The sequence below is a fragment of the Paramisgurnus dabryanus genome, chromosome 19, assembly GCF_030506205.2.
Source record: "Paramisgurnus dabryanus chromosome 19, PD_genome_1.1, whole genome shotgun sequence".
In the NCBI taxonomy this organism is placed as follows: Eukaryota; Metazoa; Chordata; class Actinopteri; order Cypriniformes; family Cobitidae; genus Paramisgurnus; species Paramisgurnus dabryanus.
In genome coordinates this window covers 7,113,356-7,136,766 of record NC_133355.1, presented here as the reverse complement: position 1 = coordinate 7,136,766, position 23,411 = coordinate 7,113,356, and the positions used below count along the sequence as shown (strand labels likewise).

Sequence of the window (23,411 nt, the reverse complement as noted above, 5' to 3'; positions counted from 1 at the left end):
TTTCGTGGCTCAGACGTAAACAGCCTCGGTTTCCTTCTCAGAAAGGAAGACCAGGGCAACTGTAGGAATCACAGCGACGCGATGGGAACGAACAGTCTTGGTTTTGATTAAACCTTTTTTTTTTATTACAAATCTCCATCAATTTTGAGGTAAATCAGGAAAACGCATTTGCTTTTTACATTTTTCGGCAGTAATATACGTTTGATTTTATGCTGTTTGTTTCTGAGCAGTATTTGTGCCTGCAGAGTTGTTAGCGTGCCAGCTAACATGCTAAATGATACGATTAGCCAAATAAAAAATACAAATGCATGTGATTTAATGCAAATGATCTGTTTATTTTATCACTGTCGTTGACAACCCTAAAGTCTAAAGAGTTTTTCGGGTGCGTTTATAGCAGTTTTGCGATGAAACTGTGTCTTGTTTTGCTGGTATATCGAACCAAGCTGGTTCATCAGCCAAGTTAGCCGATAGAAATACGTTTTGAACGCCTGCACGTGATTAATCCTGGTTTATTGAACTTAAACAATATATTATTAAATATGTTACGTATTAAATTGTTGTATTAATTATATCTATATGCAAGGCGTTTTAAAATGTAAAATTGTTAAATGGTTTCTGTCGCCGTTACATCAAAACGCATGTAACTCGCTTGGAAACATGGTGACAATTTTAGTTTCATGCGTTTGTTGTAATAAGTCTCATATACATCTACTAAGTGTTTTGTAAATTGCAGGAAAATCTTGGGTTTGTTAAAGAGCCAGCGACCCGGGCCTCAGTCCGCGGTCTTGAGTTGAACAGTCCTCCGATATCAGAGCGACTGCGTCGGTGTGAGTAACAGAGCCTGGCCGCTCATAATGGGCGACAGTAGAGGTGAGGCAGTTGTTATATTATATCCGGATGTGACTTCACACCCATGCAGTTAAATTTATACTTTGTCATTTTGGTTAGCATTTCTTGGTGTAATATTGTGTTGTGTAGTATTAAAACAGAAGGGTGTGTTTATTTAGGTATTATTTGGAGCATAGCTTTATATTTTTTTCATAATAAAGCCTATAAGGATGTTCATATTTGTGGATTTAATTGCTAATTTTCCAATATTTTTTTACAGATTTTGTTCAATTTAAGGTTCTAAGCACAACAACTGTGTCTGTCTAATGTGCAATTTTTTATTGTGGATGCTTTTACTACTGCCATGAATGAATATGTATTAGCAGTAGCCAACTTACATTTAGACAGTATGGTCTTATATATTTTTCTCTTGCAGATTCCCGCAGTCCAGACAGCTCATCCGTATCCTCACCCCCATCAGGCCAGCGTTCGCCACCACTGGCCCCATCAGCCGCCTCCATGACCTCTCTGCCACCCATGACATCAGCGGTGAACAGCCCCATCAGCAGCATGGGCTCACCTTTCTCAGTCATCAGCTCCTCTCTGGGTTCTCCCTGCCTTCCTGGAACTCCTTCTGTGGGCTATGGACCCATCAGCAGTCCACAGGTGTGCACATCTGTGTTATACATGACAGTCAAACTTAACATTTTCGCACTGCTGGCAGTAGATTGGGTGAAGAAAATCATTCATATCACCATAGATCACTTAACCTCATGTCGTTTTAAGCCTGTAAGTCCTTGGATTGTCTCGGAAATACATTTTTAGATATTTTTAATGAAAACCATGAGGCTTGTCCCGTAGGCTGCTATTTCACCGACAATATTCAACCCAAAAAATGAATGAAAGAAATCGCCATCAGTGGTTTAATTAGAATATTAGGAAGTGACAAGAACACTTTTGGGTGCAAAGTAAACAAAACTAATGACTTAATAGAACAATTTGTTCTTGTTGGCGTGTTTACGAGCAGACTACAAGTATCACAGCATGAACACGTAATTTGCTTGTTGCTTTGCAATTACGTCGGGAGATGGCTTTTATGGTTTAAGCCGTGCTTGTGAACATGCCAAGGAGGAGAACAAATTGTTATATAAATTTGTTAGTTTAGTTTTTTTGCGAATATAGCAGAGTCTTGGCATGCAAACCACTTTTGTTTTATTTAGAAAATCTAGCTTTTCCTTTATAATTACTGTCCATAATATAGCAGTAAGAACTAAGCAAAACCAGCTGAGCTGCAGGGTTTCGGGGTTTGGTTCAGCAAGAGGTTGCTGGTTCCAAAGTTTTAAAATCCCAGTTTATGCGCAGAGGTAATTTCAGGTTTTCCCCCTAAAACGGTTAATCTTTAACAGATGATTGGGTATTTTGACCTTTCTCTTAAATACTCTGTTAAACAGTTTTTGCAGTTCCAAATATTCATAAATTTTTGTTGTAAATTTTTGTCTTAACAATACAAGCTAGTGTGATAAATTCGGTAGTTTTCGAGACCAGTATAGTAAAAAGTGCCGCCTCTCGCCATAAACTTTCCTGCCCCCCTCATCACTGCATTTCTGCTTCACAGATCATGTTTCCCAGAAATATGGAGGTGAGACCTTGTACCCTTTTTCATGCAGTTCCTCCCCCTCTCATGCTGTCCAAGCTTTCTCTTGTTCATGCGTATGTCTCTGGATGATTATCTACCTGAAATGTAATCAAAATAAAAATCCTAATCACCTCAGATGGTTTGAAAATGTGATTTGGGCAAATGGTTGAAACTATCTGGTTGTTTTCAGTTAACAAGGGTTTAGAGCTAATCAGGCATGTGTAACTTATCAATGTCAATTAACATGCAGTTGTATTACCTTGCGATTTGAGTTTCAAGTAATGTGTTTTGATTCGTCATAAGGAAGCATCTTTTAACCACTTAACTTTAACTTTTTGTTTTTTTTACTGCAAACTTATCACTTTCTCCATCTCTCCACTCCTCACTCTTGTCAGATCAACTCTACCGTGTCCATGTCGGGCCTGCACGCTGTCAGCAGCTCTGATGATGTGAAGCCACCATATGGTTTAAAACCGCTGTCCTCCCACAGCCCCGGGCCAATGGTCTCACAGAAACGCTTGTGTGCCATTTGTGGGGATCGATCTTCTGGTATGTCCCACACGACATGCATATACAAATTTGAACTTAGTCAATTAAATTGACTAAATGTGTATAAACTAAAACCCTTTTGTAGGCTACCCTAATGTTGAGCCCTATAATTTCCGCGATCACGGAATCGCGGACGGAATCGCGGAATTGGCTAAATAACACGGAATCTAGTATTAACACAGAATTTTGCGGAATTTTACATATTTTAAATAAAATAATGTTTTTGTGTGGGAGACGAACGTATGTCTGGGGGAAATGCAGACTGGGGGAGTAAATCTGGGCGACACGCCCCCTCTCGTCGTTTCAGACCCCCTCCAAAACACTGAAACCATGGCGAAGCGGCTCTCCACGACTCTGCTTTCGTCAGCGAAAAAATTAAGAAATTTGACACTAAGCACTTAGTTCTGAGCAGGTCTCACATGACTTTTATGTGACCGGAGAACTGTTATTTTGTAAGTTTTGTCAACAATCTGTTCACGGTGAACGCAAAGATACATGCATTCTCTCATCCACGTCTGTCTCACTGCACCTCTCACACGTGCACGCGCTCACGCATCTGTCCGAAGTGCGAACACAAATCCTCATGTATTTGTTCAGTTTTATGCGTTTCAAGCGAGCTGAGGAAAACTAACTATCCCTCGCATTTAAAATATAATCATCTGCATCATGGCGCCGCTCTCTGTCTCTCACTAAACAATGCATTGAATTGAGTTGTGTGTGTGTGCGCGTGCGTGTGTATGTGCGTGTGTAAATGCATCTTTTATAGTCATTAAGTAATCCTGTTATCCAGTTTTCCCCCAAATCATTTACATTTTAATCATTAACATTAAAGGCACACTCTTTTTATGACTAAAATAACAGAAAAGGGTAAAAAATATAATTGCCAAAAATTAAAACGGATAAAACGGAATTTGCAAAAATTAAAACCGAAAAAACGGAATTTGGAAAAAAGTAAAACGGAATTTGGGAAAAAATAAAACGGAATTTGGGAAAAAATCAAACGGATTTTATAGGGCCCTACTAATGTAAATAGTTTTTCCTTAGGCACATTCTAAACATCGAAACTTATCTTCTTTCAACTTAAGGTTTGCATTGAATATGTTTGTCATCAGTGCAAAAATAGCATTAAAGGCGCAATATGTAAGATTTTTGCATTAAAATGTAAAATAAATCACTAGCACAATGTTATATATATTGGGTTCACATGTGTACCCATAACATCCCAAATGTTTTCAAAAATGTTTGAGTGAATCTGCCATGTTAACCAGTATTACGAAAATGACGCGTTGTGCCTTTAAGTTTTAAGACAAATTTTTTTATTGAAACATTGAACTGTTTGTTAATTTAGCATTTTATAGTTAGTCTACATGAATGCTGTAAACAGTTAATCTTACCTTTTTCTCATTCTGCTTCTTACACCAGGTAAGCACTATGGAGTTTACAGCTGTGAGGGATGCAAGGGCTTTTTCAAACGCACTGTTAGAAAGGACCTAAGCTACACGTGCAGAGACAACAAGGACTGTATGGTGGATAAACGTCAGAGGAACCGCTGCCAGTACTGCCGCTACCAGAAGTGCCTGGCCATGGGGATGAAGAGAGAAGGTAAGAAACAGAGCACCCCATCCCATCTCACACATACACATAACACAAAATCCAGAAAAGAGGTTCTCAAAACCTACAGGTAAGAAAAGTGGTCAACCGATATAGGTTTTGTCAGTGCACAATGCCAAAATCTAGAGCTCAAAGTTGTTAAAGGGATAGTTCACCCAAAAATAATGTCCTTAATGACTCACCCTCATGTCGTTCCAAACCTGTAAGACATTCGTTCATCTTTGGAACACAGTTTAAGATGTTTTATAATTAGTCCGAGACCTTGTTGACCCTTCATTGAAAATCTACGTACGGTATACTGTCCATGTCCAGAAAGGTCACGTGACTGCAGTGACACGGATGACGTAAACAAAGCCTGGGCGCACACAAAAAAAAACAGCTGGGGTGCACCAGACAACACATCAGCCGTGTCGTACACAGAAGACAATGCTGAATAAAGTCGTAATTATAATAATTTTTTTGGACAAAAATTATTTTCGATGCTTCAACGCATTCTAACTGACCCATTGATGTCACATGGACTACTTTGTTGATGTTTTTATTGCCTTTCTGGACATGGGCAGTGTACCGTACATAGATTTTCAATGAAGGGTCAACAAGCTCTCGGATTGAATATAAAACATCTTAAACTGTGTTCCGAAGATAAACGGAGGTATTACGAGTTTGGAACGACATGAGGATAAGTCATTAATGACATTATTTAAATTTTTGGGAGAACTATACCTTTAAATGGTGATAAAGTACGTTCTAAATGTCTGCTGAAATCAGAACTGGCAAATGAGAAGTTATATAATTTCAGCAATTTTGAGTACATTTATTTCACATGTTACGTTAAAATGTAATCAACTCCACGTTATTTGGAAATTAACCAGTGAACAAGGCCTAAGGTTGGTACTGGATAACTTATTTTAATTGGGAAAGCAGGTAACCCCAACTCACCAGATATTCCCTGTCTGGGCGATATATCGGTTTATCACACATTTAAAGAGGGAAAAAGAGAGCAAGTGCTTTCTAGAACAGAAGTAGAAACAAAAGACTTTTGAGACAAAATAATTAAAGGATGTATATATGAAGAGCTCAGATGCAAACCCACTAAGTGCGTCTGACATGTTTTTTTATGAAATTTTTTTTAGAAACTCTTAATGGATTCTGCCAACAAACCAGTTTTTCTGAATGACCCGAGTAAGGTTGGGATTAAGCGGATTTGACGCGAAAGTATTTGATGAATGTGTAATACATGCCGAGAGCGTTCGGTTAATATCATTCTCATTTTTAATGGACATTTAGCGGCTTTTGCATCTGAGCTCCTCATATGTTTATTGAGAATTAGACATAGTGGAGTTGTGTAGCTTTCACACAGATTGTTAACTGTGATTGTAAGAGGAAATTGTCATAAACATCACAGTACATAGCAAAGAGGACAAGAGGGGGGGCGGGATGTTGTCACCACTAACACCTGTCCCCCTCTGTCCCTCTTTTTTTTCCTCTCGTTCTCTCTTTCTCCCTCTCCTTCTGTAGTGGTCCAAGATGAACGACAACGATGTAAGCAGAAAACAGGGAGAGGGGGTGTTTGTGTTTGTATGAATGCATAGTTGGAAAAGTCTGTATTAAAGTCCTGTAGCAACTTTGCAATAAGAACATTAAAGGGGTCATACTTATAATTTTAGAAACATGTTTGGTGTCAGATACTGTGTCCACTATGCTTTAGTAAGTAGCATCCTCACAAAATCTGTGTTGCATTGTTATTTTCACATGTGACCCTGTCTGTGAAACTCAGGCTAACGTCTCAATCTAATTATGAGATTAGAAGCATGAAAGTTTGATTTTTAATCATTAATTTGACATTGATTCAGTGTCAAATTTGAAATGACCCTACTCAGTCATTATTAAAGATATCAAGGTTATATTTACACAAAGTGTTCTTTACACAAAGATTCAGATAACAGGAAATCACATCAGTTTTTACAGGCAGGGTCACATATAAACTGTGCATCCTGTAGATTTTGTTCCTGGAGGGCCGCTGTCCACCAGAGTTAGTTCAACCCTAATTAAACGCACATGAATAATCAAAGCTTCCAAAACCGCCGCCTTCCATACTATATAGTAGACGAAAAGCACTACTTTGCCTACTATATAATATGAAAGTAGGTGGTTTTGGACACTGCGAAAGTATTCAGGATTACTTGGAAATGAAATGAATATGCATTTAATTAGGGTTGGGTCAGGTTTTGTGTTGTTTAGGAATAATTGTATGTTATACTAACTGGTTTTGTGCTTATAAAGTCCTCGGTTGGTTCCAAAAAATATTATTTAATGCTGTTTTTGGATAGAGAAATAATGGGCTCTCTACAGTAAACTTACATGTGTAGTATGTATGTAATAATTCATATTATATAAAGCTATTACACCCAATTTTATGTTATGACCCCCATGATGCTATGATAAAGCCGAAATATATTAATGATGTAAGGATGCTGTTTTAAAGATCTGCATACATTTGAGCTTTTACGATTTATTAAAGACATGCAACAGGAGGACTTTAGGGTGTGAATGAACGTTTGAAACTAACCAGGAACTACATGTATCTGTATATCCCTGTGTTTCCCCCTTTTTTCATCTTCATCACTTGCCCTGTCTCCTGTCCTTTCATGTCCTTCGCTTTGTCCTGCATCTCCGTCTTTCCCTCCCTGTTCCTCCTTCACATTTCCCTGTGTGCGATGCAGCCGTTCAGGAGGAGCGTCAGAGAAACAAGGAGCGGGAAGGCGAGGTGGAGTCCACCAGTGCTGCCAACGAAGAAATGCCGGTGGAGAAGATTCTGGAGGCAGAGATGGCCGTGGAGCAGAAAACCGAGCTGCATGCGGATGGCAGCTCAGGGGGAAGTTCTGTGAGTAAAACAAACGACTAAGATTTCACCCAAGGAATGAGAATTTTAATGAGAGAAGTTTTTTTTCTTTTGTTACCCTAATTGTACTCCTATTTTTCCTTTTCTTGTCCCCATAGCCCAATGATCCGGTCACTAACATTTGCCAGGCCGCCGATAAACAGCTCTTCACTTTGGTTGAATGGGCGAAACGAATCCCTCACTTCAGTGAGCTCTCATTGGATGACCAAGTTATCCTGCTGCGAGCCGGTAAATTCCTCTCTCTGGCCTTATTACATCTCAATGTTCTCCATCCTAATGAGTTTCTGGAAAAAAACATTATAAGAAAAGATCATTGTCTAGATTCTTGCATTTAGTATAGGTTTTTTTAATATAGATATTCTAGCTGATGTCATAAATTATTCTGTAGAAGATAATATGGTATCCAATATTATAAATTTGCTGTTTGGTCTACTTTTTTCAAACTATAAATTTCAATCTAGTGTCGTTTTAACGGTACATTCACAAGGGACAGAAGCGTTAACACTTGACGGAAGGCTTGTCTGAAGCATTGCCAACAGCCAATCACAGAGGCCGCTACACATGATCTGGTCTACCATAAACGTAATTGACTGGCTCTGCTTATTTGTGCGATCTGATTGGCTGAAGCACACATTGCCGCTAGAAAAGTTGAGAAATGTTCAACTTCTGCTGCGAGCGATGGCAGTAATGCGTCGCCGACAGATCCGCAATTCAGTTCGTCTCCCATTAAAAGTTAATGGGAAGGGTCAACGCTTACGCCCCGTGTGAACGCTCCGTAATTAAATTATTGCGTTAAATGAATAGTTCGGTCATAAAGGAACCATCCACTCAGTTTCCCGCAATCCTTTCTGCCTTCCAGGCTGGAATGAGCTTCTGATCGCTTCATTTTCTCATCGATCCATCACGGTGAAGGACGGCATTCTGCTGGCCACTGGTCTTCACGTGCACAGGAACAGTGCTCATAGCGCAGGGGTGGGAGCCATTTTTGACAGGTAATAATCACATCCAATAACCACAGACAGGAAAACATGGGCACAGTGGGCAGTATTTTTGCTTTACTTAGACTGCTTTGTATATGTATTTGGTATTGGTTGCATATTTTTGCCGGTATCTGATGCAAAATATAGGTCAGGTTTTTTAAGGGGATGTCAAGTCTTAAATTCCAAAACCTTTTAGGGTAATAGTTTTAAGATACAGATAAGTTTTTCTAAATTTTCAATTTTATCAATGTTTATGTTAAATACAAAACCAAATAAGTAATTTCAAAATAATTTTCCCAGGAAGTGCGAAGACAATAGCAGTATTCTGATAAAAGTCAGATTTTTCATCCCTACTGACTTGGACAAATAGACAAACAAATTTATCATTAATATAATATGGTTTTATTCTTCAGCATTATATTGTATGTAAAATAAATGGTAGCAATCGAGTCCACGCTCATAAAACATGACATCTATGGTTCATAGTTCTGACTCGTTTAAAGTCACAAGGTGGTTTGCTTTTTCCTGTGGCATGACAAAGATAAAGATCTTCTACCCCCCGACATTCTGCTGGCTTGTAGTTGCGTCTTTGGCTGACGTGACGCTGCTGTAAACAAAACGCTTTCTAGAATGACGCAGCACGACCCGAAAGGACACAACGACACATGCACATACAAACACGCAGACGTGCACCAACTCTCCTCTGCTTATAGTCTGCGAAACACACTACTCCTCTGATTTAACTCTTAAATAACATCACAGCGCACACATTTGAACCCAGTGCTCTGTGAATAGCAGTTTTGTTGCATTGTTATTCCAAGAAACAAATGTAGCACATTTCTTAAAACTCCTCAAGACTCCACATTTTGTCTTTGTTTTGTCCTGTGCAAATCCAGGAATAGCAAGCTACAGGCTGTTGTTTTACATTAGCTTTAATCCCATTGTTTTCTGCTATAGTGTGCTGTGATGTTCATATGATGTGCTGTCATTTGTAGCCGTTAATTGTCATAATGTCTCTGCTTCAGAAAAACGCTTTCCGTCCTTGTGCTGTGCTGCTGTTCATGTCATTCTTGTTTTGCAGCGCTTCATTGTCTCTGTCAGCCAGTAGCTATGTGATGTGTGTGCTTTCTGCTCTGCTTTGCATTCATTGGCTCATGCTTTAGATGCCATTTAACCCTTTGGCGATACTCATGTGCATCTTTTATAATCATTTTATTATTTTGACGGACCATGGATTATGTACGCATGCAATTCATTACTGTATTGTTAAATTAAGAATATCTACTCATTCATGTAGTATATAGGTTTTAAAGGGACACTCTACTCTTTTTGAAAATAGGCTTATTTTCGAGCTCCCCTAGAATTAAACACTTGGATTTTTTGCATTTTGGAATCCATTCAGCCGATCTCTGTGTCTGGTGGTACCACATTTAGCATAGCTTAGCATAATCCATTGAATCTGATTAGACCATTAGCATCCCGCTCAAAAATGACCAAAAAGTTTTGATATTTGATATTATGCAGTGCACGAAAATAGTCCCCAGCTGTAGAAAGTTACCAAGGGGACTATTTTCGGGTTCTGCGTAATATCATTGCGCCTGCTGCAGCCATGATATGGCAGCAAAGTCATTGATTATTACGCCAGAATGAGAGTATAGTTGCTAGCCAGATCGTCTTAGAAAATTGCAACTTTTAATTTTTAGTCGGTCTTAGTAGACGATGAAACTACAGAAGGGTCAAGTTTTAAATTAGAAAAATATTGAAACTCTTTAGTCATTTTTGAGAGCGATGCTAATGGTCTAATCAGATTCAATGGATTGTGCTAAGCTATGCTAAAAGTGGTACCGCCAGATCCAGAGATCAGCTGAATGGATTCCAAAACGGTAAAAATCAAATGTTTAACTCTAGAGAAGCTGGAAAATGAGCATATTTTTTAAAAAAGTGGAGTGTCCCTTTTAACAATAAGGATTTATTCCATTTTGCCCAGCAAATGTTTCACTGGCCCACCATGACACACATTGTATGTAAAATTATATTTAAAGGGATAGTTCGGCCAAAAATGATATTAAACCCATGATTTACTCACCCCCAAGCTGTCCGAGTTGCATATGTCCATCGTTTTTCAGACAAACACATTTTCGGATATTTTAGAAAATGTTTTAGATCTTTCAGTTGATTAAATGTAAGGTTATGGGGTCCACCCATAGTCCATGACCTTCAAGTCCAAAAAAAGTGCGTCCATCCTTCACAAATTAAATCCAAACGGCTCCAGGATGATAAACAAAGGTCTTCTGAGGGTAATCCGCGCGGTGTTGTTGTAGAAATATCCATATTTAAAACTTTATTAACGAAAATAAATTCCTTCCGGTAGCGCCGCCATCTTAGACTCCTCTGTATTCAGGAGAGAGTATTAGCGTAGTGTACGCACTTTTCTTAGTGACGTATGACATTTACATTGTCATTTAGCAGACGCTTTTGTCCAAAGCGACTTACAAGTGAGGTAAACAATAGAAGCAATTATGGCAACATAAGAACAGCAATACATAAGTGCACTGGAAATAGTCTCATCAAGTCCAACACAATATACATAGCCAAGGGTATGTTAGGAAATTATATTTTTTTTTTTTTTGGAAATAGTCTCATCAAGTCCAACACAATATACATAGCCAAGGGTATGTTAGTATTTTTTTTTTTTTTTTAGATAAGGAGGAAGGTAAATAGAGAAAGAGATAAAGAGAAGGTAACTAAATAAAGATAGTAAATCTGTAATTAGGAAGTTAGGTAATGATGGAAGAGATGGGTTTTTAGCCGAGTCTTAAAGACAGCTACAGTGTCAGCTGATCGTGTCACGACCGGCAGATCATTCCACAGTTGTGGGACAGTTCCTGTGAAGGTACGCGTTAGTGTTTTCTTCCCTTTTTGAGATGGTACCACAAGTCTTCGCTCGGTGGCAGAGCACAGTGATCGAGAGGGTACATAAGGCTCTATAAGCAAGTGAAGGTAAGGGGGTGCTGACCCAGTGATGGTTTTAAAGACCAGGAGCAGAGCCTTAAATTTGATGCGGGCTGCTATAGGAAGCCAGTGTAACTTGACAAAGAGAGGAGTGACGTGCGCCCTCTTTGGCTCATTGAAGACCACTCTTGCCGCTGCGTTCTGACAAATTAGGAGGGCGGGGGCACAGAGCAGCAGCAGATTAGCCTCCGTAGGCTTCATAAGCTCTCATCCTGAATGCGGACGCGACTAAGATGGCGGCGCTACCGGAAGGTATTTATTTTCGTTAATAAAGTTTTAAATATGGATATTTCTACAACAACACCGCGCGGATTACCCTCAGAAGACCTTTGTTTATCATCCTGGAGCCGTTTGGATTTAATTTGTGAAGGATGGACGCACTTTTTTTGGACTTGAAGGTCGTGGACTATGGGTGGACCCCGTAACATTACATTTAATCAACTGAAAGATCTAAAACATTTTCTAAAATATCAGAAAATGTGTTTGTCTGAAAAACGATGGACATATGCAACTCGGACAGCTTGGGGGTGAGTAAATCATGGGTTTAATATCATTTTTGGCCGAACTATCCCTTTAACACACTATTATATAATTTTTTCCAACATATTTTTACACATTTATGCATTTATTAGATGCTTTTATCCAAAACCGTAAAATCCAACCTGTACTTCAGTATGTGGCTTGCCTGGGAATCGAACCCATAACCCTTGAGCTGCTAATGCAACGCTCCAACCAGTTGAGCTAAAGGAACACCTATAAATTTTGACTTTTACTAGTTTATCAGTTTTGATCATTTGTAATAATTCCTTGACTATTAGCAGGTAAAATCTAGTGCAGTGACAGCTACAATATTTACAAGAAAATGATGCCATGTGGTTTAATAAATTTTTAGATTAAGAGATTTTGCAAAACATCAACGCTTAAAACTTTAAAGAAAGCCAAATTTTTTTGTTTGTGCCATTTGTATTGTTTCATCCTAACCCAAATGTTTCCAGCATATTTGTTGTATTTGTGCTGTGCTGGGAATTGTCATTTCAAGCTTCGCTCACAGTGTGATTTCCTCTTAACAAGAGCCTGTAGCTTGTTACTCTTTGAACTGGGCCTACGCGGACTCTCACCATCTGCCTGGGCCTTTCTGGAGCGAGGAGACATTATATAATAATGAAATGTGTACTGACGTTCTAATAACACATTGTGATTGAATACACAGGGAGAGTGCGCACAATGCAGAGGTTGGGGCCATATTCGACAGGTAATAACACTCCGCCACATGCCATAAACTAAGCAGCAGTCAGGAAATCCTTTAACTTAAGACAGTTTGTTTTCAATAGCGTTATGTCTGGGGCGGTTTGGGGCAGGTAAAGACCCAACTGACCTTGTTTATGTGTGTGTGTCCTGTATGTGTGTGTTTGAGTGTGGACACGGGACTCACAACACTAGCCGGAGTGACTGATGTTTTATGTTGCATGCTTTGTCGAATTGTGTTAATATCATGATTTTGTCCTATGAGCAGAAATGTGAAGCTGTAACGTAGTTACCAAGGAATTTTCTTTGTATATAAATGGATCCATTTTTTTCCCTGTTAATTTGTTTGACCTCAAACATTAACTTCAAACCTCTTCTTTTTTTGTCTGCATTTCCCTTCCTGCTTTCATCCCTCGCTCCTTCCCTTCCCCAATTTAATGGTGTCAGGGTGCTGACGGAGCTGGTGAGCAAGATGAGGGACATGCAGATGGACAAAACGGAGTTGGGCTGTTTGAGAGCCATTATCCTTTTCAACCCAGGTGAGAACAGAATCAGGCTATTTTTTATTTGCTTCTCAATGTACATAAACACGATTATTGAACGGGAATGCTTCCTGTTGACCAGACTGAGAATAATGCTTCTCAAATCTTGGGAAACCTGGAAAGTATTTCTGTTGGTAATGTAATTTTGGCAGCTGATTGCAATTATATGGTTTGTATTTTATTATTTTTTGCAGATGCAAAGGGATTGTCAAGCCCAAGCGAGGTGGAGCTACTGCGAGAGAAAGTCTATGCATCACTGGAGGCTTATTGTAAACAGAGATATCCTGACCAGCAGGGAAGGTAACTCCATTTAACTTACACGCATGTTGAAATTTAGGTATGTTCAGCATCTTTTCAGAAGTATATATGCTAGGACTTATTTTTCCTCGGATAAAAGCCCGGGGTTTTTTTTTCTCCTAGGGGGTTTTTCACCCCGGGGAGGCAGCCTTTTTGGGCTTTACCTAGCTTCCTCTTCTATACGTTGCTTTAGTAATACGTGCAATTATAATATTGAGTCATAGCCGCAGCAAATTTAACTGCTCATGCTATCATGTATTCTGTTGTGCTATCTGTCGTTTTCTGTGCTTTTCACTGCTTCTATTTATGTAAAGCTGCTTTGAAACAATTGACTTTTGTGAAAAGCGCTATATAAATAAAATTGAATTGAATTGAATTGTATACACCAGTCCCTCCAGAAAAACGCGATTATGCGATCGCATAATTCAATGCATAACCAGCCAAAGTCCGCATTTTTATGCGGGGGCTGAATTTTTGAAATATGCTGCGCTTTCGCAGCAGATTTCTGCTCTCAAAATTTGCGGGGCTTGCATGATTTCCTAATCCCCGCATTTTCGTCGCAAAAAGTCATATATCGTAGCAGAAAGTTGAAAAATTATGCATTTACTTCACACATGCGCAGCCATGTCTTTGTTGTCATGGGGATGTTAGGAAGTGACGTAATTACACGACGTAAAAATCAATCAAAAGCTGCAAACAGTTTTTGCAAGTTCACACAGATTTTGCATGTTCCCGCAATTTTAGCAAGTTCCCGCAATTTTATTGCAGAAAATTGCATAAATATCCCGCATATTCCATTGCAATTTTTAAGAAAACATGCCGCAAGATCAAGGATTTTTGCCCGCAACAAATGCAAAAAACTCTGATACACTGCACACTCCGATGTCTCACGTAGCCAGACAGAAAAGCAGAGGTCTGGAGTTTGTAGCAGTTTTTATTGGCCAAGAACCCACACAGCTTGAAACATTTCAAAACATAACGTTTAAATAACGTATGTTATTGCATAATGCATATTGTTTCGTTAGGGGCAGTCGTAGACTTGTGGTTAGAAAGTCAGGCCTGTAACACTGCTCCCGGTGTGTTTGTGTTTACTACTCATGAAATGCAGATGTCACATTTCGAGTATTTATTCCATACTTGAAAAACATGTCACTTTTTCTTGGTCTATTAAAATATAACAATAAACATAGTCGGCATGCAGGGCTCCAGATTTACATTTGAGAGAGGTGGCACTAGCACCACCAAGTTGTACAGCTGGTGGCGCTGGGCATCAATTTGGTGGCACCAGTCACTGGGTGGTGTAAAACAAAAAATAAACACTAAAACTAAGTCCAAACATGTTTAATGCATTAATAAGTAGGGATGGGCATTTATCTCATTTTTTCATTTCGATTAATCCATAGGTCTGAAGAACGAGTACTCGATTAACTGGGGGCGGGGCAATCAAAGGGGCGGGGCGTACACGTCATGATGAAAATGAAAATATTTTTATTAAAAACACTTACATAAAACTTAATTTTGAAGAAACTATGACAGAACAATGAACACATACTTAGATTATTAATTAATTAAATGTTTTTTAATAGAAACCTCTTACAGGAAAAGCTGCGTGATGAAGTGAAACTAAATGGTTAATAAAGCACAAACTGATGCGCTTTCTTTACTGACGCACTCTACATAATATTAAGCCTTAATTTCAACAAGAATGTATTATACAACATGCATCTATCTGCATAAAATGCAAGATTTCAACTAAGTTTTCAACTAAATTCTGAACAGAAAGTTTAACTCCCGTTGTGGATGTGCATCATAAAAAGCGCACTTTTAAACACGTCCAGTCAAAGCTCAAGCTTCATAACATTAAGCAGCTTTAAGTCTTTTGCTATCATTTTAGCGATTAGCTGTGTCATGTTGTCCTCTCACCTGTTGTCAGTCAAGTTGTAATGTTAATATGGCTCTCTGTTATCTCTTGACTAGGGGTGTGCCGGTTTCAGAATTGGTGATGACGGTTATGACGTGAGTCAAATGTGACGGTTCATAACATAACCGTCTGTGGGGGGCGTTTTGCTCGTTTAAATGCTTGTTAAAATCATGAATGTGATGCCAGGTGTGTTTTAAACAGTAATGACTTTAAGCAATTTAACAGAAAGCAATGAAATATTTAAAAAAACACACTGTTGCCAGAAGACTGCGCTGTCACTCTCTGCTCAGCATAAATGAATCCTCTCTCATCTAATTTGATAATCTTCAGAGAAACAGATTTAATTGTGTCTATATCTGTCATTACATGGACCAGAATGTGGATTAAAAAGCGTCTTGAAGAGGTTTTGCTCATAAATGCATTTAAAGTAAAGTAATATGAACTTGAGATTTTTATACTGTTATTAAACTGCACAGAATGCGCTGCAAACGCAGCCGACAATGGCCTCGCGCGACAAACGCTCTCCACATACAGTACGCGCTGTTCAGGGCTCACGCTTGCGAAGTAAACCGGCGTTTGAATAAACAAGACACTGATTAGCTACTTGCTCTACGTTTGTTTAAAATTAACAGCAAGACAAGCAGTGAATGTGCTTTCAGGAGAGTTAGTAGATTAGCATGGGAGGATTTGTACTTGAAAAGCGGAGTGTACTGACGCCTTTCCGCGGTTAAAACAACATTCCTTCTTATGGTCATTCATGTTTATTTGATGCTATAAATTAACAAGAAGGAAGAGATGATTTGAAAGGTGAGACTTTGTTTAATATGTTTAATCTCAAAAGTAACCGAAAAGTAACCTGGTCTGTCCTGTATGTCAGCGCGTTGTCAGTGTCTGCTCCGCTCTGTATTTTTCACTGCGTGAGAACACGGTGGGGCGTATAACACAGACTGTTAACAATTGTTTTTAATTAGTATTTAAACATTCTTTATGATAATTTTTTAAAAAATATTTTAATAACACGGTTTTGCCGGTTATAGAGTTCTAATGACGGTGTTCATCTATAACCGTCGGTCTCACGGTTATATAATGACCGTCACAGCCCTACTCTTGACATTTGATGTTTAAATATGAGATGATAATCCATTGAACTTTTGACAGCGCTGTACATTTTGCACCTGACTGACAGTATTTCCGAAAATCACGGCATCCTTTTAAACCATAGTTTACAGTGATGTGATTTGTGGCCGGCTTCGTAGGATTGGCGAGATAGGCGCGTTGACGCGCATTGCGTGGATCAGCAGGTTGATGCGTGGCGGGTGCGCGGAATTATCTGTTTGTTTTTGAATCATGCATGGTAATGTTACTGATGTCATACGCCGGTCTGCGTAGCTCGACACGACGTCAAACACGCATCCCCAGACCCAGTCTTTACTACCACAGGCGCTTGTAACGCTAACCAGACATCCATATGCTGCCATATCCACAATAAATAAATAAATAAACCCACATGATTATCGTTTTCGTGATCGATCATCGATGCCACGTCCGAGTACTCGAGCAATCGAGTACTCGTGCCCATCCTTATTAATAAGTTTATTACAAATACAGATATTTTTTTTCTTTAAATACATCAATTATTTTTTTTACTTTACCATACTCTTAACATATATTTGGCGTCCTGTAAATCATTAAACTTACAATCAACTTTTTCTTACTTTGTTGTAAAAGCTTTAGGCTACATTAAGACAGACTTGAAGAAATCATATTCTTTTGCTGTTATCACTACAAAATGTCTCTATGCACTCTGAAGATATAATTTTGGCCAGGACTTGTAAACTCTAATCTGAGGTACTGAGCACAATGTTTTACATCTTCTCTGACATCTGGTGCGCACACACAGTTTACAGCGCTATCTTTAGGCTTTTATTGATAAAACTAAAGCGGCTTTAATTCGTTTCATTTTGTGAGCGTGTGAAAGTTGTGCCAGATTATTTCATCAATTGCGCTGAAATATCATAGAAAGCTCTTACATACACACGTACAAAACACTGTGCAGCATGTTTACTTACAACACAAGCAGCGGACTCTGACATAATATTAGTTTGTGTCATTTTAAACCCGTCATTTCTCCCGCTTGCATTTAAACTAAAGCAGAGAGACTCGCACGCAGTCTCCACTCAAAGTAATCAGGACAACAGCGGTCGAAAGTGGACAAAAGAGACGGATTTAGAGAGGTGATATGCACCTGAGATATGATAAAAAAGGCGGGGGAGGTACGGCAACAGGAAGAGTGACTGGATGCACCATAGATGTAATCGCCTGCGCATTATATGAATATAATTATATTTACATTTCGCAGTCGTGCCAGTGCGACCTTTAATAAAAAGTACTGTATTTTTTGGTCTATAAGCCGCATTTTTTTCATAACTTGGCTGGTGCTTCGTCTTATAGTCAGGTGCGCCTTGTAAGTCAATATGAAATACTATAGTCGTATAGTCCACTGCGATTTATATATGTTATTTCGTCTTAATGACGCATTTTTGAATGATGTGTCTTATACTCCTGTGCGGCATATAGTCCGAAAAGTACGGTAGTTGCATAGGCAGAAAAATTACTCGCAAAATGCGACTATTTACTCGCAGTCTGGAGCCCTGTCATGCATTGTTGATGTATTCTGTTCCAAACGTAGCTTAACCATAATCTTGCTAAAACTGCAGTTGAATTAAGTTTAATCTCTTGGGTCTTTGCTTTCAGATTTGCTAAACTCCTCCTCCGACTGCCAGCACTGCGTTCTATTGGATTAAAGTGTCTGGAGCACCTGTTCTTCTTTAAGCTGATCGGCGACACCCCAATCGATACCTTCTTAATGGAGATGCTTGAAGCTCCTCATCAGCTGACCTAGTCTGCACCGTTCTTGATCCGGATCAGTCCGGTTTGCACCAGGGTATCGCAGTCCCCCTGGACTCTGGGGCTTTACTGTGTCTCACTTTCCACTTACACCTTTCCCATTTATCCCCACTGCACCTTTAAACCAGTACAGCCCCAAAAAGGACTTCAGCTGTCTAAAAAAAAACAATCTTGTTTTCCATGTAATGTTTTACAGAGAGATCTTATTTTTCAACTTAAATCTTAAACTTCAGTTTAAAGACTTCAACTTCCAGTTTTAAAATAATGGATTCGACAGATCTGTCACTTAGGTTTTTAGATGTTACGTTGAATGCACAAACTGTTCTTTTTCGTTTTGCGCTGCAGTTAAAATAGTCTGCCGGCTGAACACAGTGCATGTGTTGACTGCGGTGAGAATTTTTATCCAGCGAGCCCTTTGGCTGGTACGAATCGTTTCGTTAGTCCCAGATTGCAATGTGACTCTGGAATACTGCTAACATGTTATATTCGGGCTTTAACCTTGAAATCAGACTTTGTACTGTACTCATGAAATGAGTCATTTAAAAATGGCATTGCTGCATCTGGCTTATATGAAATGCAGGCCAAAGTTTTACATTTGTGAATAATGTATGCAGGCTTTTAACGGTGGGGCATGAATTTTTGATCATGCACCAATGAAAGCCTAAAGGCACAGAATCTTGCAGGAAAATCCTGCTCTTTTAGCGGCAATAGGAGGGTCGACCTTGTTTTTATTTTTTTCCCTAATGGGAATGTTATTAAAGTTGTTAAGAGATTTTTGGTACCTTCTAGAGGACCATGTACCTTCTGCCATTTTCATATTTCCCAATCTTTTTGATATTTTCCTCATTTAGGAAATCCACACAATCCCCCTCGGAAAAAAAATTAGATATTTATGAAGTGTGTGTGTGTGTGCTGTGATGTATGAATATGTCCAACCACTCTCGTCCTTCTCTTGCTTTAGGACACTTTTTATTGTTTTGTGTGTATTCAACAGTGAAGAAATCGGTTTCTAAGCAAGCTCCTGGTACTTACGATGGCATAGAAAACAACAGGTTTTCAGGTAGAAATTCATAAAGGACCTTTTACATTCCATCCGTACAGGTCACAATACTTATCTCATAGCCGATAACTGATTCCTGAAGCTCACTAGTTTGTCTGTAAACTTGTCTGTCCTATTCAGGGAGACTAGGATCACATAGCAGTTCAGGTTCTGTGAACAGCCATTGCTGTGAAAGGTCACAACCAGCATACTTTACAATCTCTATGCATTTAAGGAGGGTAGCATAGTCTTGGAGATGAGTTAAATTCAATTTCATGACGCTTGATAACATTGGTCGTTTTTTTAGCCGTTACGCACGATAATTTATTGAGCAAGCACACCAGTATTGATGATGGGTCTTCATATTTACCTGTTGGTTTTGGGTGTTCAGGCCAAAATCTGTATCAGTAATTTTAGGTAGTGACTTGGTCAAATACTGACAGTATTTGGAGATTTTCGCAAATGTTCCCATCTGTTTGGTGCTAATATTGACAAAGGTTAGGCATAAATGTTAACATCGACCTAACCCACTAGTGCATAACACGCACCAATGATTAAAAAATATGCAATGTACTCAGATAAGCTTGAATTCGATATATATACCCAGATCTACACTTCTCATCTTGAAGTGTATTGTTGATCTATATACAAATACAGTTTTATACATTAATCGGGTGATTAATTTACTAAGTATAATTAATCACAAGCAGAATTTTAACTTAAGCTACAGATTTTAGCTTGCAAATGATTTTGAAGTGGTTTACAGAGGTGTTCAAGAATTGAGTTGTGCTTTATGCCACGATACATGCTTGCCGTTGACATGTGACTGAATCCAGACTTCCAGTTAAAGCTGTGTTCCTTTATAACAGTTGTTTCTGCTTGCCATCCCTTCCCTGTGTTTTCTTTTGTTTTGTACCGTTGAGGAGAGATCCTGTCTTGCGGTTTTTCAATGTGAATCACGACCGATTTGTTGATGCGTAACAGTTTAAGTTTCTCGTATCTGTGAGCTTGTATGTGTGTGTGTGTGTGTGTGTGTTGCAGAATTGTAATAGGTGCCCTGTTTTTGTTCAAAAGTCCTCGTGGTGAGAGACTTCAACAAATTTGTAAAGATTTTCTTAAAATAGTGCAATGGACCCATCTCTTATTACTTGATTCCAGTTTACCGTTATTGAAATCGTGAAACTTTCACATGGCCGACCCTCCCTGTATTTTAGGGTCCACTTTTTCTCCCCTTTGTTATTTTATCATACTCATGTCATTTAAGAGCCTTTACATTAGTTTAAAAATGAATAGATTGAATAATATAAGGCATACACAGGTTTTTCACTGTCTCAGCCGCAACCCCATGATGCACCTGAAATGATATGATACTGCCAAACAGGTGCGAGTCGTCTTATGGGTGTTCCTGACCCCAAATGGTTGACTGTGTACTGTGATGATCACTAAACGGAGCCCCTTTTATATCTATTTATATAGAGTTGAGCCGATCGGACGTTTAAAATGAAAAAGAGGGTTCTGTTAGTGCTTTGTACTTAGGCCATGGTGCTGCAATTTTCGTCAGGTGTGGAAAGCCCTCCTGTTTGTGTATTTGAAGCCGTGCGGCGCTCTGAAATATGCACAGTGCAAACTTGAATTAATCTCTGCCTGAGAATGACGTGGTTGTGCATGTTGCCGTCTGAGAGCTGATTCACTTTTATCTTCATTGTCGCTTATCAGTGAATGTTTGTTTGCTTCTTTAAAGAAAGATATGCATACGACGCAAGAGTGAAGTCGAAGCATTTGCCAAGGTGTAGTGGTTGTCACGAAACCTTTTTTTTAAACATGTCCAGGTCACGTTTTGTTTCAAAATTAATAGACAGTTTTTGTTGCTTTTAAAGTATAGTTTTTCCTTATTGTACATTTGATATATATAACATTGTATTACACTTATGACCATTTAGAATAATGGAAATATAATTTAAAAACATTTGTGGGGGTAAATGTGTATGTTTGTAAAAAAAAATCTTACTGGTCTAATAAATAGACCATTATGCATTTTTTGTTTTGTTTTGAAATGTGATCTGGACATGTTTTTATTCAATTCACTCATACATTGATGTGTTGAATGATATTACAGCTGAATGGGGAGGGATTGTTTTTGTATTAAATGGGTGGGATTATGAAGATGGTGATTGTTTAAGATTGTTTAATGGGAGCTTAAAAGACTCCAAACTTGAAATGAAAGAACTTTCTTAATTACACCCACCAAAAAGAAACTTTTTTTTGCTTCTCGCTGTGTTTTCCTATGCTTTACATCTTTGTGTATCCTGATGTATTAGTGCAAAAACTATTATTTGGGGTGTTTTCCTCTTACGCCCTTCTCTCTTTACTTTTTCTGTCTAGTTTCTAATCTGTCCAGCAATTGTGGAAGTAATTGAGTGTACTGAGCGTGAAGGAAGAAGTTTGTTTTTTCTTCTTTTTGCTTTGTCATTAATTCAAAATCTGTTTTTGTTGGATGTATCATGTGTAAGTAAAGGTTTTATTACAGCACAGTTGTGTGAAAGTTTCTTTGCTCTGCATCAGTCACTTTCAACTTGAAAACATCCTAAATATAACTATTAACTTTTCCACTTTAATAGCCTGAATTGGAGATTGTTTATTATTGTTTATTTTTGGTAGATGCCACAATTATTATTATTTAACACATTTTTTCTTGATGTTAAGTGTAATAGTATGCAGTCAGCAGTGTATGAATTGCTGTTTTTTGAAATGCTATGTTTGTCATATTAAATAGGAACCTACATTTAACGTTTGTATTTTTAAAAAATATCTTTTTTGACTTATGAAAATGAACAGCAATTGAATGTTTACATTTTAGCAGACACCTTTATCTATTGTGAAAGAAAGAATTTAACATTTTGTCAAATGAGCCAACAAATAGCATGGAAAGAGTAAAGTTGATGCATAGCTTTGCTTTAAGTTTTGCTAAAATGTTTTTTTAAAAATTAAGTAAATAGTGACAAGTTAAACCACAGATACAGTATCATATCTTATTAATTATTGTTTGGAAATGAACTGTGGACTGGTCACATACCCTTAAACTGCAATGTTCACCCTCTAATGCATAGCGTTTGACTTGTAAACTGATCTTTTCTTTACTAAAAGAGATGTCAGTTAGATTTAAAGGTTGGTAGATTTTTGTTTTTATAGGGGTTCAACGGGTGCATAGGTGAGTTTTTGTGGTATTCAGTCCAGCAGGACCCCCGGGCCTCGAGCGACTTCTGGCGCTGCAGTTCCCCGTTGTGTCCGTTAGAGGGAGAACTTCTGTGTGTCCAGTAGACAACCACTCTGGTAATGTACTACTAGTGTTGTTTCTACACCTTAACGTCTTCATTTCTCCCTCTTTCTCTCAAATTTAGGTCACACGCTCATAAAAGCTAGCCAAAGGGTGTGACTTGCCTTGCTGCGCACACTAATCTGCATATGATCACAGCATATGGGCACAGCTTCGAATCGCCCTCGCGATACTTTGATGTCATACGCTGATCGGTCTGCGCAGCTCCGTATGAATGAAGTCAAACATGCCTAAAACGCATGACGTGAGACTAAACGTAAATCATGAATGAAAGTTTTGGCTTAGAAAGAATGAATAAAATATCCCGCTTATATACCTGGCTGGCTTCATCCCGTATTATGACCGTATGACGCTCTGGAAATGAGTTTGTGTGTTGACAGCGTAATACTTTTGCCATAAAAAATAAAGAACTAAAATGTTTTGTATGCGTAGTGTTTACTTTTGTGCATGAACCAGCAGAGAAATTTCTCTAGCTTTGCCCTGTGTGCTGAAGATGCGCGTGTAGTCCCTCTGTCCACCGGTAGGCGGTGATATATCAATGACTTCTCTGTATAAAAATGATTTGCTCTTATATTTGCCCAGTGAACTCGAATTCTTTACTATTTTGT

The 23,411-nt window shown here is 38.6% G+C and overlaps 1 protein-coding gene across 7 annotated transcripts; it reads left to right on the top strand.

The window, feature by feature from the left end:
- Position 1: 1 nt before the first annotated feature.
- On the top strand, positions 2–21,998 carry rxrba (retinoid x receptor, beta a). Of its 7 annotated transcripts, XM_065286856.1 has the most exons (14): positions 2–149; positions 734–870; positions 1,265–1,494; positions 2,444–2,467; positions 2,860–3,013; positions 4,436–4,615; positions 6,143–6,166; positions 7,348–7,508; positions 7,625–7,754; positions 8,386–8,518; positions 12,729–12,770; positions 13,211–13,302; positions 13,500–13,605; positions 18,278–21,998. In XM_065286856.1, the coding sequence occupies exons 2-14, from the start codon at positions 855–857 to the stop codon at positions 18,423–18,425; spliced, it is 1,440 nt and encodes a 479-aa protein (XP_065142928.1). In that variant the 5' UTR covers positions 2–149; positions 734–854; the 3' UTR covers positions 18,426–21,998. The 7 variants fall into 7 exon arrangements, with proteins under 7 accessions (XP_065142928.1, XP_065142938.1, XP_065142948.1 ...); XM_065286866.1 differs by lacking the exon at positions 2,444–2,467; XM_065286876.1 differs by lacking the exon at positions 6,143–6,166.
- The last annotated feature ends 1,413 nt before the right edge of the window (positions 21,999–23,411 follow it).

Excerpts from the sequence above, each read along its gene's own strand:
- rxrba (XM_065286856.1), top strand. Across the intron at positions 4,616-6,142 it reads CATGGGGATGAAGAGAGAAG|TGGTCCAAGATGAACGACAA; the intron begins GTAAGAAACAGA and ends CTCCTTCTGTAG. Across the intron at positions 8,519-12,728 it reads GTGGGAGCCATTTTTGACAG|GGAGAGTGCGCACAATGCAG; the intron begins GTAATAATCACA and ends TTGAATACACAG.